This window comes from Aulonocara sp. 'chitande type north' Nkhata Bay, linkage group LG7 (genome assembly GCF_057382095.1).
Source record: "Aulonocara sp. 'chitande type north' Nkhata Bay isolate Kocher_YH1m ecotype deep benthic linkage group LG7, A_spYH_male_GT1.1, whole genome shotgun sequence".
In the NCBI taxonomy this organism is placed as follows: Eukaryota; Metazoa; Chordata; class Actinopteri; order Cichliformes; family Cichlidae; genus Aulonocara; species Aulonocara sp. 'chitande type north' Nkhata Bay.
In genome coordinates this window covers 44,409,230-44,426,627 of record NC_141350.1, presented here as the reverse complement: position 1 = coordinate 44,426,627, position 17,398 = coordinate 44,409,230, and the positions used below count along the sequence as shown (strand labels likewise).

The window sequence follows — 17,398 nt, the reverse complement described above, 5'->3', positions numbered from 1 at the left end:
GTTCTTGTTTTTTAAATCTTAATTTATATCCTGGAATATTTTTCTGTAGGCTTAATTTCATCTAATGTCTGTACGCAGTACTGAAATTTAAGTGTACATGGTCTTCTTCATCATCTTAAAATTAATCTTGACATTAATTTACTAAAGCTTGTTTAAAACATTTGCTTTTGGTGATGTCAAAGGAGAATGGCCAGACTGCTTTAAGCTGATAGGAAGCCAACAGGAAGTCAGATAACCACTCATTATAACCAAGGTGTGCAGAAGAGCATCTCTGAATGAACAGCATATTAAAGCTTAAAGCAGATGGGCTACTGCAGCAGAAGACCACACCGGGGGCCATTCCTGTCAGATGTAAACAGGAATCTGACCTCAGTCCAACAGAGCACCTTTGTGATGTGGTGGAATGTGAGACCTGCATCGTTAATGTGTAGCCAACAAATCTACATCAACTGTGTGATGCTGTCAGGTCAATATGGACCAGAATCTGTGAGGAACGTTTCCAGCATGTTGCTGAATGTGTGTCATTATGAATTAAAGCATTTCTCAAGACAAAAGGGGCCCAGCCCGGTACCAACACGGTGTACCTGTACGCGAATCACATGGTTAGGTCACCTAGCAGTATTTATAAAACTGAGGATTACTCTGATTTAACATTTGATCTCCTTTTGGAAAAATAAAAACAATAATCATATGAAAATTTCTAGTAATGCAGAGGCTAAGGTTGAAAATCGTGTTTAATCATATCGTCAACATGACCCTAAGATTGCTTAGTCTAAAGTTTGTCTGAAGACAGTCTGCTTGGATATCCTTTTATGCTGTACAAAACATGATGTTCTTGGATATTTCTTCAAGAACTGGTCATGAACAGATGGAGTAATTTGAGATAAACAATCCGGTAATATGAGTACTAATGGGAAACTTGCCTTGGCTGTGATGAGTTCTCAAGGTCTCAAACTGTGAAGTTCTGTGTACCACAGGGTGGAAATCAGCCTCTATTCAGCAAGTCTTCCAGCAGCCACAACATATTCAGTTGATCTGCATGTGCAAAGGGCATTGCTCAACAAGATTAAGATTATGAACAATAAAACTGTAATCACTGAGGCATTTGAGAAAATCACTCTATTTTAAGCTGTTAAATACTCTGACTGCACCCCCACCCCCCTCAGTGTTTCTTAATTCTTCCTTTCAAATATTTTTGTTGCACTGGGAAGTGCTTAGTAGTTTCAGACTGTAAGAAGACTTCATTTTAATTAGCATTAATCATGAATGAATGTTCGGGTTTTGTAAGTGCAAAATTTGTTACTGACAGTGTTTGCCCAGCCTTCATGATGCAGAGAGACAAACGTTGTCCTAAAAAAGGTCCCTGACCTCCGTTGCGTCTACCTTCTCAGAATTTATAGTTTAATAATTCAACAGTAACTTCTCAAAGATGGGTTAAAATGTTAGAGCTACTAATCCACGTCAAAGGGGGGTGGTTCGAGCATCTTACAAAGGTGCCTCCTGGGTGTTCCAGGCATGCGTGACTGAGAAGAGACCCCAGGGTAGACTCGGGACGTGCTGGAGAGATTATATCTCTTGGCTGGCCTGGGAACGCCTCAGTGTTCCACCAGATAATTTGGAGAATATAGCTGGGGAGGGAGAGGTCTGGGTCTCTCTGTTTAGGCTGCTGCTCCTACGATGGATGGATAGATGGGTGAATGAATGGGTGGGTGGGTTAGTAAATGAGTGAGTGGGTCCACAGTTTCAATCTACACAGAAAATGGCGTCCCTCCCACGGCTTACATGGACCATCAGTCATATATCTTACCAAATTCCCTCAGAATGGGAAAAATGACTCCTAATAGCAAAAGGTTATCAAAACTCCTGATCAGTAGTCTGTGCGCAAGTGTCTATATTATTCTCTCCCAACTATCCCTGTAACTCTCTCAAAACCTTCCATAATTACATAAATGTGAAAGGAGTCCAGCCAACATTTGTGTCAGTATTTCTTCTTTCTTCAGTATCTACCTTTTTCTGTCTCTTTCATGTTGGGAATCTTAGATTGTTTTTCTTCTATACTGCCTTGAGTTAAACCAGGACATTGTTGGTGTTGGGTTTCCATATTAACACAGTGTCCGAGTGAGTAGACAATTTTAGGTGAAGGAGTCACTGAGTTTTGCAACCTGTAAGATTATTTCTGGGAATTATTTGCTTACCTCATTGCCCTGCAGCCTTGCTGGCTCTGGTTCCAGTCTTAGAGTACCAAGCCTGTTTTAGTCCATTTCCCTGCTCTGGACACCTGCATGACTCCATTATACCTGCCCCCAGTCTTTACAGCCCCTACAGTGTGCTTGATTGTTTAGGACTCCTGCATGCTTCTGATACTGCTTCACTTGTTCTCTCATTCAGGAAATTCAGCAATCGGCAGTGTCTTTGAGTTTTTGTGTGCGTGTAACGCATTGTGATATCCTTTTCTACCTTCCCTTTCTAAGTAGCTGACAGTGATTTCTCTTATTTGCATTATATAGTGGTGACCAGCTGTTATCCTAGTGTAGATTTGTGTAGTGTGGCACTTTGCATTTGTTAGCATTTTACAGACTGGGAAGACCGCACATTTTAAACAGATGCATTTGTCAAATGAGCTTTTACACTCTCAGAGGAAACATTATGTGCATTATCTGCTGTAGATATGTTTTTGGGGGTTTTTTGGTCTTCTTTCTCATGTGTTGCACAACTATGCTTATTGTTTTCCCAGTATGGGTCAACAAGCTTAGTTGCATCACTTTTTTATTCAGATTAGAGTTGGACTGATTCCTGAAATAATTTCAAGGAGGGCTGGTCTCTTTAGGTTTACTATAGAAAGGTTACCTCCCTACTTTATGTAGAGTTCTAGTCTGGTCTTAATTTTTTCTTTATTGTAGCACAAATGTATTGACCTCAGTGTCTTTCGCTGGCCCTATTTGCCTTTCAAATGCACATATTTTGCACTGCATGGATGGATCTAACTGAGATATTATGATATGTTGGCTCTTGAAGAAAAGAGTGAAACAGGGATTTTTCTTTTGAACTACTTTTATAACCACTGGTAATTTTTGGTATTGTTTTTTTGTTCCTGTCTTTTTGTGTTCATTCCAGCCTGTAATGGCATCCTCTGTTGTTCATCTTGTGTGAGTCTTCATTTTGATTGTGATGACGTCTGTGATGATGCATTTGGCCTCCTGATTCTTTTGTGAGTCTTCTTCGTGAATACTCACACTACTTGAAGTCCACTTTTTCATGGCTTTTTGGGGTTGCTTTTCTTCTCCATCATTCTTTTTGTTCTTTGATGCCTGTTCTTTCACTGGAACTTCTCTCTGCACTGACATTTTCTGTTATTTATTACTGCTCCATTCTCCATGTTGCCCTCAAGTCATTCCGATTTCATGCTGTGAGTCGTTCTTGGGTAAGTAGTGATGAGTAGCCTAAATGCCCTCTCTAACATTTCTTTCTTCCTCAGTCTTTTTAGTCTTGCAACATCATCAGAATCCCTTACTCATTTCATGACTTTCCTTTTCATTTATTACTCAACTCTCTCACACCATTTTGAATTTCTGGTCCATGCTGAGGAATGAGGTTTACAGAGCTACCAGGCCTACAGAGGACACCATAACCACAACACTCCTTACTGTTGTCCTGAGCTACACGAGGCTGCTCTTTGTAGATTTCAACCTCCCTCACAAACTGGTGACAAAACTGACAGAGTGTCCAGTCACTTCTGGTCTGACTTTCTGTCTCTTTGACTCCCAAAAGGTGAGAGTAGGCTGCTACAAGTTCTCAGCCCTCAGTCTCAGCACCGGCTCTTCACAGGGATGTGTGCTGAGTCCCTACTCTTCATCCTCTATACTCACAACTGCACCCCCACCCATTCCAGCAACAACCTCATTAAATTTCCAGATGACACCACTTTAATGGGGCTCATCTAAGGGAGTGATGAGTCTGCTTATTAGGTGGAGGTGGAGTATTTATCTGGTTGTCGTAGTGATAACAACCTGATCATTAACACCACCAAGACCAAGGTGTTGATTATTGACTACAAGAGGTAGAAAATGGATATTCAGACCATTTTCATTTCATGTGTGGATAAATTATTGGACTGATTCCTGGGCATCCAAGCAGAAGAGGAGCTGACCTGGAAGAAGGCAAAGCAGAGACTTTGCCTCACTCAAAAATCTGCTTATGTCCTTCTATCACTGCTCAGAGAAGTAGAGAGTGGTTTCCCAGCTGCACAGTAGAAGAGAGAAAAGCGCTTTCAGAGGGTGATCACAGAAGATCACCTCTCTCCTCCCTGGAAGAGCTTTACAGTTCCCGGTACCTCATAGAAGGAAAGAGCATCCTGAAACATCCATCCCACCTCGGACACTTTCTGTTTGAACTGCTGCCCTCGAGCAGATGTTTCAGGACATTAAAAACAAGGACAAAAAGATTTAAAAATAGCTTTTATGCAAAAGCTTTAACAGCAAAAAATGCTGCTGGAACTTTGCAATTTTGTGAAGACAGAGAGCTATGCAAGCTGAATGCCTAGAGAATGCAAAATGTCTTGTGTGATGTGTGAAGTATGATGCGTGTTTTATCTTCCTTTTAAGTTGAGTAGAGAGTTAGCAAGTATAGAGGTTGCTCATTTATAAACTTTTTATACATATATTTATGGACACATTCTAAGCCTTTTTTGCCTTTGCACTGATAGAATTGCATCTGATGATACTATCAGATGTACATGTAAAAGTACATGTGTACTTAAATTAAATCTATTACTGTCATTATTATTATTATTATTATTATTATTATTATTATTATTATTATCATGACCTTGATTAAAAAGGGTTATTTTCAAAATTCAGATTCCTGATGATAATCTCTGTTTGTACTCTTAACACTCTTTGTTATTCTGATCAAAGCTTTCATTCAGCTGGCCACCCTTTGGACATGTGCCTTGTTCTTTGTCTCTACCAAATGTCTACATCTTACATCAGACCTTAAAGAAGATGGCAGGGGAAGCTAGGCTCTTATCAAGATAAAAAAAAAAATTCTGGTAAACAAATTTTGCAATACAAAAGATGAGCAAATGTATGAAGCTACAGTTTGAAATTCAACACAAACAATCCTGAAACATATATGAATGCATACCGAAAAACAGGTAGTCACAATTCCCGTTCCACAGAAATTCGTGCCCCTCATGACGCCATTTAATTATTTTAAATGTCTTAGGAGCTGACATTCAGTCAAATTTAATTTCAAATATCGACAAAAAAGATTAAATCATACAAAGAAAACGTTACCTACATATAAGAATGTTATCAAGCTGATTCGGGGATACTGAAATAGCTGAAGAAATCCCTGCAGTTAAGCTTAACTGAAAGTTTATGTCTGTTTGGCTACAGTGACTTACACCCACTGCTTGAGTGGTTTATAGACAGAGGCCACGATGCACCCGTAGGATGGTCTGTTAGTAACAGCATTTAATTTAATTTAATTTTTTTCTTTTTAAAGACTGTATATAGGTAAGTTGTAAACGTGATGTTATATTTTCGTACTAGGCTGTGTGGCGATGCGTTTTAATGAGCACTTATCCAAAATTTCCGGGGTCGTAAAACCCGTTGTTTGTGTTTCAACCATCATTGGTTTCAACAGTGTTTCTGTTATGAATAACTCACCCCGGAGGGTCGGCCTTGTGATTTTTTTAATCGCTTACAAAAATGACGAATTGGCCGAGCGGAACCTTGTAGAATCCGAACCTTGTTTCTATCCGGACACATATTATTGGGCTCCTTTCTCGCGACCGGTCGCTTAAGCGACGTTCATTGGTTGTTGACAGTTCCAGGTTAGTAACAGGATGTTGTGTGTGTGTGTTGCAGGTGTTCCTATCAGTTTAGTACCCGTTTCATACCTTTAGCTGTCCCTCAGGCGGCGGCAGCAGCTTCACTAAGGATAATGTCTGCTGCTGGTATGCGCTGTCCGGCCTGCGGTTCCACAAACATTGTAGACGATGACCTGTACTCTCAGGCTCAGCTGGTGTGTGTGGACTGCGGCTCTGTGGTGTCCGAGGGAGTCCTGGCTAATGATCCAGTGGGAGGTTCAGGTACGAAAATGAGACTGAAGTCAAGTCTGTCCCGTTAAAAGACCGTGTTAAATATGAGTAGTTTTTTTTGTTTGTTTGTTTCTTTTCATAATTTTGTTTGCTGAGCTCACCGAGACAAAGTACTGATAGTAAGCGGGACCTGTATGTGCTCCCTAGTGGAGAAATTATGTAATGACGAGGCTTAATTTCCTCACAGTTAGAGATTTCTTAGATATAGATTCAATAAGGTTCTGGAAACATTCATCATAGATTTTTGGTCTATATTGATGTGAAAGCATCATACAGTTGCTGCAGATTTATCATCTGTACTTCATAATGATCATCTCAAATGTTCAAAGGTGCTCTACCGGACTGAGATCTGTGAGTACAGTGAACTCATTTTCAAACCAGTGTTACACTGTGGTTATAAAGGGACGGGACATGGTCAGCAACAATACTCAGGTAGACTGTGGTGTTTAAATGATGCTAAGCTTGTACTAGTGTGCAAAGAAAACATGCCCCCACACCACCATCACAGTGAATTTTAGCCTCACTTACCTGTTCCAGAGTTTCCAAAGATGCTCATCTGCATATCTTGAAGTTGAGGTTCTGTTACCTTCCTATCAGTTTGAAGCAGCCTGGTCTTTCTCCTGTGACCACTGGGGTCAAACAGGGCATTTTCGACCGCTGCTGCTCTGTTGTTCACTGGTATTTTCTGTCTTTCAGAAAATTTTCTGTAAAACCCTAGACATGGTTGTGTGGGAAAATCCCAGGAGATCAGACATTTCTGAAATCCTTTAAATCACATTTCTTACTCATTCTCATGACTTCAGCAGGTCATTTGACCATGTCTGCATGCCTAAATGCATTGAGGGGCTACCATGTGATTGGTTGAATTGATAATGATGTTTATGAGCAGTTGGACATGTATGGCTAAAAAAAGTGTCAGGTAAGTGTAGATACATAATTTGAAATTTCTTAGCATTAGTCAGGCCGGTTTAATAAATTTGTTCTACTGGGGAGGTTATGTAAAAGGTTATGTAATGTCAATAAATGTAGATTTTTTTTTTTTTTTTTTTTTTTTGCTGCTGACATTGACTACTAACTTCAGTACAGGGCAATGACTAGAAGGGCACTTGAAGATTGTAAAGCATGTAAAGTAAGTCCATATGAATGAAATTTATGACCCTCTACTGCTGAAGGAATGGTAGATCTCTCTCTTTACATTTAATCACTTTTGGACTTTGCCTTGATTATTTTCCCCTCTTGCAGATGTCAGCTTCAGTCGAACCACTGCTGTTGCCAAAAGGCCGTGCACAAACCTGATAAAAGGTGAGCTCTTGCCCTCCAAAAGAAGCTTTTCCTAGTTCAGTGTAATTCAGTCCTGTTGCTTGTGCATTTCCTCAAATGGATTTGTTTTACACCTACAGGTCAGCAGCGTGTGAAAGCCATATGTCGGATTCTCATGGTCAACAGGGAGATTGAGGATCTCTCACAGACGTATTACAAGATGGCCTATGAGCATAAAGCTTTCCTCAAAGTGAGCCTTCAGAAGAAAGAGATTCTTACTGGTTGCTGTGTGCTTCTAAGCTGCAGGCAGCTCAATTGGCCCATTACTGTGGGAACCATCAGCTGCCTGCTGGATGCCGACTCGATGGCGGTGGGAGCGATTTATCAAGAAATGGTCAAGAACCTCAGCATCGAGGCCCCGATCATCAACGTCACTGATGTAATAGAAGCTCACTGTCATGAGTAAGTGAAGAACTTACTGCAGCTTTCAGTCCTAAAATGCTAAGTAGGTATTTCAAAACAACTAATTTATTGCAGTTGTAGGTCTTCTAACTGAGACCTACAGTGGTGATGTAATTATTTGATTCCCTGATGAATTTGTTAGTTTGCTCACTTCCAAAGAAATTAACCATCTTTACTTTTTTAAAGGAGACAGAATATGAACCAAAAATCCTGAAAAACACATTACATAAAAGGTAGAAAATGATTTGCAGGTCATTGAGTGAAATAAGCATTTGATCCCAGAGCAAAACAGGACTTCATAGCTTTGTTGACAAGAACAGCAGGAAGACATTTCTTGTAGTTAGTATTTTAGTTCACTCCTCTTTACAGAAACTTTTAAGTTTCTTGGCTGCTGCCTGTTAGCTCGAAGCCTCAGCTCCCTCCACAGATTTATCTGTAGGACTGAGGTCTGGAGACTGGCAAGGCCACTCCATGACTTTAGTGTGCTTTACCTTTAGCCACTTCTTCGTTGCCTTGGCAATAAGTTGCCATATTTAAAGTTTTGGCCAAGGGAAGGAGATTCTGAAATTTCGTGGTGCATGGCCCTGTCCATTGGCCCCTCGTTGTGTCGTCCTGTAACCCTTAGCAGGAAAAACTGACCCAAAGCTTAATGTTTCCACCTCCGTGCCTGACTGTGGGGATGGTGTTCTTTGGGTCATACTCAGCATTTCTGTTCCAAATACGGCATGTTGAGTCGTTTTTTTGTTCAGTCATACCGATAATTTAGTGGTAAGTTATCCTTAGTTATAGAATATGTAGTTATTTGCTTTTATTTTAAAAACATTTTTGGCTTACATAGTTTTTTACTACTTTAGTTAACTTAAAAAGCTGATTTTGTTTTTCCACTTGTTTAACATTCATTTCTCTCTTGGCCTGCCCTGGTTTTAAAGGAGTTTCTTGTTTCAGCGTTAAACCTCGATTAAATTTTAAAACCCATTTCATTGGAGTTACTTGAGGTTAACTGTGTTTATCTGAAAAGCTGATTGTTAAAATATAAAACTGTCAGTGCTCTAGATGATTTACCAGCTCAGTCTTTATCTCAGATTTACTGGGAGCATTTCTCTTTGACAGATACAAAATTAGCTCACTTGATGTTCCTGAAGAATTGGCTGAGAATTCGAGGGACCTGACCAAACGAGCTGTGGCCCTGGTAGAGCTGGCAGCAGATTCCTGGATTGTGACTGGCCGTAAGCCCATCCCCATAATGATGGCAGCGACGTATTTGGCCTGGCAATCCTTAAAACCCAACAAGCATCGCCTGAAATTCTCCCTGGACAAGTTCTGTCAGGTTGCCAAAGTGAAAAAGCTCAAGTCTGCTATGAAGAGAGTAGCTGAAATCAAAGAGGTGTTGTGTAAGCTAGGCAAGGAAATACCCTGGGTCAGGGAAACAGTGACACCAGATAATGTTATTCAGCTGGTTGAATGCATTCTGCAGAACAGGTACGCCCTGCTAAGAAGGGCTATGAGAACCCACGAGGACGCTCTGCTGGAGGAGAGTCAAGCCAGCTGTGCTGAGGCTCCGCCTGAGGGGACTGCTTCCTCCCAAATCTCTGAGTGTGCAGATCAGACTCCAATTACGTCTTTTGTGAAACAAAATGGGTCGAATTCTGACGGGAAAGAGAAGCCAGGAGATGTAGACTATAATCCACGTGTACTGCCAGAGCACAGCGACACTCAGGAGAGTCAAAATCCACCTCCAAACTGGGGTAAAAGAGTTCTGTTTGCTCCCCCATGTGTCATTAATGCTAAGAAAAGGAGAGCGGTGCAGCCTGAACACACGGATGTGACTGGTGATGAGGAAATCTCTGACAGTGAAATTGACTCATACATTCGCACACCTCAGGAGGCTCGAGACTTCGCTTTAATGCAGCACATGCTGTCTTTGTCTGACAGTGCTAAATTATAACCGAGCCCAGTGACTGGTTCTTCAGAGATGGCTGGCATATTTAAGTTTATGTGCACTTTCTTTTTTTTTTTTATGACTGTTGAACTCAGGATGCAGACATTTTCGTTGGCTTGATTATATAACCTATTCATCTAATTTTGTACAGTCTACATAAGGGGCTATGTCTTTTGTGTTTGTACTTTAAAAAGCTTCACTCAGCACTTGAAAGTGTAGCATGAGGAAGTTAATGTGTGTAAATATTTTGTTTTAATGGAAATGTGATTAAAGCAAAGGCCTGATTAAAAGGATGCACCAACTTCACCGTGTACATTTTATGATTTTTGGATGGCTTTTCTGTTTGTTCTTTTATATTAGAGCTCTTATCAGTGAAATAACACATGGCTATAAATAGAGCAATTACTGCTGAGTCCACAGCAAACAAACATAAAGAAAGTAATAAACAAATGTAAGTGAAATCTAAGGATGTGTTTGAGTAGAGCTCTGGTAATTAGTCAAATATACACTCACCAGCTATTTCTTTACTTACACCTTGCTAGTACTGGATTGATCCACTCAAATGTCAGATTTATTAAAGCAGAGCTCAACGGTTTTGTGTAAGAGGAAAATGTTTGAAATACTTTTTATTGGAACTTGTTTATACATTCTTCTATCTTTGATAGCAGTTTCCATTTCAAAGGTCCTATTTGGGTTAATCCACGAGGGGATTACCTGCAGTTGAACTTCCCAAAACAATCGGCTTTGTTGCTATATTGAGAGAAAGTTCAAAAGTATAGAAGTAGCAGACATGCATTTGCATTCTCAACCTCTGTTGGATTTCATTAAGTATTTACTTCCTCTTCAACATTTGTAATGATGAAGATAGACCTCTAATGGTGCTTTTGCACAGGACACTGCATCCTCTTTACTTGCTGCTTTATTTGGTGCATTGTTTAAGGACGCTGTAAATAACAAAGAAAAATAGTCAGGTTTTAAAACTAATACTGGTAATTTTTGTTCTGTATGAAAACTGTCTATTCCTCATTGCCCTAATTAGAAGCTTTAGAACAGCAACTGGCCACTTCATTAGTTACACGTTGCTGGCACCCAGGTGAACCTTTTGCCTTCAGAACCTCCCTAATGCTTTGTGGCATAGATTCAACAAGATGCTGGAAACATTTCTCAAATTTTGGAGGCTATTTAAAAGCTTATCGTCATGTTCAAGAAGACTGTGGTCCTAAAGGGCTAGACATGGTCAGCAACAACACTGAGGTGGGTTGTGGAGTTTAAATGATGCTCAATTGATATTAAGGGATCCCCACACCATTACAGCACCACCAAAAGGTTGAAGCACTGGTACAAGGCATGGTAGAGGCATGTTTATTATGATGAGAGATCAGATGAGGTAGCACATTTTTCCAGTCTTGTCATGTCCTGTTTGAATTGTAGCCTCGGTTTTCTGACCTTAGCTGTCAGGAGTGGCACCGTGTGGTCTTCTGCTGTTGTAGTACATCTGTTTCAAGATGCTCTTCTGCATATGTTGGTTGTAACAAGTTCTTCCTATAAACTTTCCATTCATGTTTATTAAGTTGAATTGGTTTAACTGTCTACCTCTGACTTCTGGTGTCAACCGAGAGAACTGCCACTCACTGGGTATTTTCTCTTTTTCCGACCAATAGTCTCTAAACCCCAGAGATGGCAGTGTGTGAAAATCCCAGTAGGTCAGTAGTTTCTGATATACTCTGAAATAGCAGCACTAGTATTAATGCTACATTTAAAGTCACTTAAGTCACCTCACTTCTTCATTCCAATGCCCAGTTTAAAGTTTAAAGAGCAGCTGAACAGGCATTGGGTTTAAGGTTTGAGTATGACTCTGGTAGTTCCTAACATGTGATCCAGTTTAATAAGATCAAATTTCTCACACTAATGGACACCATTTGAAAGAGCTTTCTTCTGCATATTATGTATGAAATGCCTCATATATCAGATGGACATGGAAAGAAACTCGCCCGAACATCAAAACCATAAATTTCAATTAATTTTTTTCCCCTGACAGACCATTTTTGTGACAACATCACAAATTCTACCTGAGATATGAGACCTGTGAAGTATAATAAGCCCTTTTTGCTGAAGTCATGTTGACATATTGAAGTACATTCAGGTTGTGTGTGTCCTGTCTCTTTGTTGTATGAACTACAAGGATTTCCTTAATACAATAAAGGGACGCTTTAAGGTTACCACTAATATGAGCATTTCCAACTATGAGGAATCTGCTGTGGAAAAAGCCTGTTGTCCTGAGGCTACATTGTGTTGAGTAAACGTCCAATTTTCGTTTCACTTCAGTGAAAAAGTTTGTTGAAACAGGAAATATCTGTTTGAAAATTATTGTTATTGAACACAATGCGTCTTAAAACTCAAAATTCCCACAATACATAATAAAAGATTCACATAAGTGGCAAACCTGAGAACTTAAAAATCAAACCCACAAAATAAGTGCCCAAAACTGGGGTTCCTCTTGTAGTGTGACTTCAAAACTCAGTCAGTCCTCATAGATGTATAAAGAAATAATCCAGCTTTACAGCTTAAAAAACTGGTGTTGAAGTGGGACAGAGTGATCTGGAATGACGTTCTGGCATTTTCTGCTAATTATGACTTAAATCTGATTGTGTGGTTAAATACATAATAATACAAAGCACCATTATTTTTCCTGTGCTGCAGCCTGGCAGTCTTTTCAGCTGATCGCACTGAGGTACTTGCTCAAATTAAAAAGTGGCATCCCACGGTCCTGCTTGCACCCTCTGCGCATCCTGTTTTCCTTCTTATCCCCTTCATGCTTTCATGCACACAGATGTCACAGCTGATGTTGTGGAAATTCTGTATTATAGCCATCTAACAAGTCCTGAAAAATGGGAGCGCGATAAAAGAAATGTGTATTTTCCATTGAGAGAAAGCCTAATGTGTGATAATATAAAGAACTGATGTTAGAGGACAGGAGAGGAAGATGAGAGTTAATTTATGTTGTGAAAACACTTGGAAAAACAAATTGAATTATAATCAACTTGTGTTATTCCAAGTATGAAAATTTTAAGCTGTTTAGTGAATGCTAAACAGCTTACTTGGCAGTGAGCACTGAGATGGATTGGTAGAGCTAGTGGTAGGGTGCAGACAACCAAGTAAAAAAGGTAAAAGAGCATGTATAGATTTTCTTTTACTTATGTATTAATCACATTATTTTATTGTATGATGCCTTGGTGCCACTGGATTTTAACATGTCTGACACCCATACTGTAAGACAAATGGTGGGGGTGTAGTAAGGAAGTTGGGGGGAAGAAGACCACTCCACAGGAAGAGTCTTTTGTCTCTTTGAGGACTCTGGGAGGTAGCAAGGGAGTGTGAACCTTAAGGTGTGAAATAGCTGCGTACTGCCTTTTGTTCCTGGAGAAGGTATTTAACTGAGAGCCATGCTAGGCTCAGAGAGACTCTGCTGACCGTCTGCCCCGCGGTCATGCTCTCCACAAGCTTGGTTTTCTGTTCTTTGTGTGTTTGGATTAAAGAATGTTAGCTACCGCTCACTGCTCGTCTGCAGGCTTTATTTAAATGGAAAACTCCCACAACAACAAGCATAAATGTGGCTTTTCTTTAAAGGAAAACAATCAAAGAAGAGTTTGCTGTTGTCTGTTGATGACAGGCACCTTTAAGTGAAATTCATTATAGATTATTTTTTATTATTAATGATTGATCAATTTCAGCAACCGTAGCGGTTATCAATTTAAATTTATGCTGGTCATGCTTTTTATTTTAACTCGTAAAATGCTATCTTTTGTATTAATTTTGTACTTGGTGAGAATGCTGCCATGATAGCTCGTGTAATATTCTTAAATGTTGTTGAATAAATTGTCTAAATCCAAAACCCCCCCCCCCCAAAAAAACAGGTCAGCTGATCACAGCGTGCACACAAAGAAAACTCTACTGGGGCTCACAATCCAAATCATCATGCTACACTGGATCTTAGCCTAACCCCACCTATCACATCCCGTTTAAACCCTTGATCAAAAAGCATGTTTACTGGTGCAAGTTTTTGGTCTCTGTGGATAATTTTCCTCTTAACTGGAGTCATTGAACTCAACCTCTCTGGTGTGTTTGCACCTTTGTTGCCTTTTGCAGCATTTTAATTATCTGACAAATTACATGTCCTGCTGTTGCACTTCAAAGCCTTTGTTTTAAAGTTTTGGTAAATGAAGTTAAAGTGTATACTTTAGTGTTTATTTGTTAGAGCACTTTGCAAAATTCTGGAGCTACCTCTCATTTCCTTATGTTTTGTTAGGAAAATGGATATATGTGCAGTGATTTATTGAAACATAAACATACATGGAAATACAGCATATTAGGTACCACCTTTGTTCTTCAACACCGCCTGAAGATTTCTTGTAATTTCTTTAAGTAGTCTTTAGGAGTAGTTCTTCATGGATATTTAAAGCTCTTCTTCGGATGTTGGCTGTCTTTTGTTCTGTTTACTGTCAAATATGATCCCACACTGCTTCAGTTATGTTTAGGTTTGAACTTTGGGGAGGCCAATCCATGACTGATAATTAGTACCATTGCGTATGTTTCTATCCAGGTATGGTTTTACCGCATTGGCAGTGTATTTAGGATCACTGTCATGCTGAAAAATGAAGCTGTTGCCAATCAGATACTTTTCAGATAGATGCTTTCCACCACTGGATGAAATGCAGTCGAAACCATGACACAGCTTCTAGTGTGTTTTACAGATGGCTGTAGACACTCACTGTTGTTCTTCTCTCCTGACCTTTGTACTTACTAATGCTTATTTTGAACTAAAAATGTCAAATTCGTATTCATCAGTTCATAAAACCTGTTGTCACTGATTTTCAATCCAGCTCTTGTGTAATTTGGCATATCTCAGCCTTTTCACCCTGTTTGCTGTCCTTAAGAATGGCTTTGTGGCAGCCAAATAAAGGGCCAGATGCATCTCTTGGGTCTTGTATCCGGTCTTTGCTGGATTTTCCCTTGTCTTTTTTCTTAAGGACATGACTTTCAGATACTGTTCACCTGAGGGGGGTTTCTTGGCCTAACTATTTTCTTTTATCTTCCACTAGTCTAATTACTTCATATTTTAAGGACACATTGCACACCATGTGGAGATTTAGCAGGTTTTCAGGTGTTAGCTCTTTGGGAATCACAATGTTGGTGTAAAAATATTATTTTATGCCCGTAAAACTGTGCTATCTTTGGCATTTTTCAAAGACTGAAGGGAAGAAATTTAAAGAAATGACTATGAGCTTTGCAACATGCTGCTAGTGACAAAGAACTACAACATACACTTATTAAGTGAATTCTTCGTTAAGTTATCTGCTATGTACAGACACATTACTGATTCATCCCTCGAGTTAGGTGCCTTTTAAGTGTATTAGCAAATGCGACATTCCTATAAAGGTAAGGACTGGACTGAAAATGAGCAAAATAGCAACAAATGTCCAAACAAAAAAGTCTTAGTGCTCAAGACCACCTCACAAAATGAAAAGAAAGTCTGGCTGGAAAATTAAAAAAATGAAGACTTTTGCAGCTTAATGTTTTTAACATCAGACATGTGCTGTGTGTTGATCCTGTGTGGTTTATAAATCCATTTTGATAATCACACTTGCCAACATTTTCTAATAATCCACTTAAAAAGACAGCCCAAAATGATGATTTCCCTTCTCTGTTAAAAACAAAACAAACAAGAAAAAACACAGATAATATTGAAAAAAAAATTCATCAGCTTGCAGGTTAAAAGTAAAACACAAAAATTAAATAAACAAAATCATACATGACTGAATGAGTTGATGATAAAATTTTCACCTACTTAACTGGGTGTTGTCGTACTGAAAAACAACCACTGCAGGAAGCGAACATCTTTGTTGGCAAGTAGCAAGTTCTCTGACGTGATTGGGGAGATCAATAAATTATCACATTTTTCAGTGTCCTAACAGGCCTAATTGATATGCAGACAACACTTTTCATCCTCCTCTTCCATTTAATTAGTAAATTCAGCTGTGCAGCTGCACTCTGACCAAGTTGGATATAATTTGCTTCCCGTTACTGCCATCACACAGGCCGGTCAGAAACAGCAAGGTCATTTCATCTCTGGATTTAATCTCAGATTTTCCATGCTACACATTACAGTATACTGTTGTTACATGCCACACCACATTATTTATATCATTTTAAACATTGTGTGATCATTATAACACTTTTTTTTGCAAAGTATTTATACTGTGTCCTTTAATATAAGAATATGATAGGGAAAAAAGCAACAACAAAAAGAGAGAGCACGCTGTAACATTTGAAATGTGTTGACTCTGCTGCAGAGGCACAGATGTGCACACAGAGAACACAAAGCAAGAAGCATAACATCTGCTGTGCAAACTAAATAAAACTGGATTAAAGACGGTGTAAACAACAGGCAGCTCATCTGTTATCAGTTCAGTGTAACATGTTGGTAAATGCAGTAGACAATTTTATTAGAAAGCTGCATTAACATGACTTCTTTCTTTCTTTCTTTCTTTCTTTCTTTCTTTCTTTCTTTCTTTCTTTCTTTCTTTCTTTCCACATTTTCTGCCTGGATAACCAGTCTTTCCCATTATGTGCAAATTTCCAAAAGCCAGTGGAAGCAAGAGAAACCACAGCACAGAAAAAGCAACATCGAGCCAACTGCCACAGTATGATTATTTTTCTGCAGTAATTATATTATGCTATCAAAAATAATTTGATGACTTAAGCCGCATATTCATCAAATACAGGAAATGTGGGCCTTAGGGACCAAGCTGATGAATTTAATTTTGCACTACACAAAGATTAGCTCTGACACCAGCCCCCCTGGTGCAAACAACCACCTTTGTGGTTTCCAAATGCACTTTGAACTCATGGTTTAACCCTCCTGCCATCCTTTAAAAAACTCACACCCATCACCCTAGGGACCATTCTCAGCCACGCCATAAAAAGACCATATATCCATATTTTATTCCACTTTAAATTAGCCAACCTTGTAAAACTACTTCTCCCTGAAATATTCATGTAAAGTTTTAATTATATTTTCGTTGTTTTAACCCTTCAAATCCCAGTGTTATTACATGAGCGCCCTGTGTTATAAGCCCCAAAAACCAAAAAACGAAACTAAATATTTCCACAAAAAACCAGTTGAAGTAATATGTGATTGTCATTATAAGTAGGCCTTTAGATGGACCAAAGATTGGCACCAACATACATTTTGACCTGCCATTATTTTTTTTGCATTTTTTTTGCAATTTAAAAATTAAAACTTCAAGGCCCTGAGTCTTCATTGACATCCAAGACAAGAAGAAAAAATAAAATCATATGATGATAATTTGGGGTTGAAAAATAGCGTTTATAATGGAAGTCAATGGGCAGAAAATGGTCCCCAGGGTGATGGGTGTGGGGATTTCTGCTGCTCAGCCATTTTAGGCTGATTTAAGGAATTCACACTGGAATATTAACATTGACAGGTAAAAACTATCCTGTGGCAAGTTTGGTTATATTCCACTGAACACAGTGGAAATGGCAGCCATTTAACACATAGCAGTGGCACAAAAAGGTCCCAAGAAGGCAGGAAGGTTAATGTGCTATTCATATCC

The 17,398-nt window shown here is 39.2% G+C and overlaps 1 protein-coding gene across 3 annotated transcripts; it reads left to right on the top strand.

Annotated features, from left to right (window-relative positions):
• Positions 1 to 5,234: 5,234 nt before the first annotated feature.
• Positions 5,235 to 10,081, top strand: brf2 (BRF2 general transcription factor IIIB subunit). Of its 3 annotated transcripts, none has more exons than XM_086300627.1 (5): positions 5,235 to 5,516; positions 5,871 to 6,094; positions 7,346 to 7,405; positions 7,504 to 7,825; positions 8,936 to 10,080. In XM_086300627.1, exons 2-5 carry the CDS (start codon positions 5,947 to 5,949, stop codon positions 9,768 to 9,770), a joined length of 1,365 nt encoding a protein of 454 aa, XP_086156753.1. In that variant the 5' UTR covers positions 5,235 to 5,516; positions 5,871 to 5,946; the 3' UTR covers positions 9,771 to 10,080. The 3 variants fall into 3 exon arrangements, with proteins under 3 accessions (XP_086156753.1, XP_086156755.1, XP_086156754.1); XM_086300628.1 differs by lacking the exon at positions 5,235 to 5,516 and adding an exon at positions 5,702 to 5,836 and having other exon boundaries at positions 5,920 to 6,094; positions 8,936 to 10,081; XM_086300629.1 differs by lacking the exon at positions 5,871 to 6,094 and having other exon boundaries at positions 5,236 to 5,516; positions 8,936 to 10,081.
• The last annotated feature ends 7,317 nt before the right edge of the window (positions 10,082 to 17,398 follow it).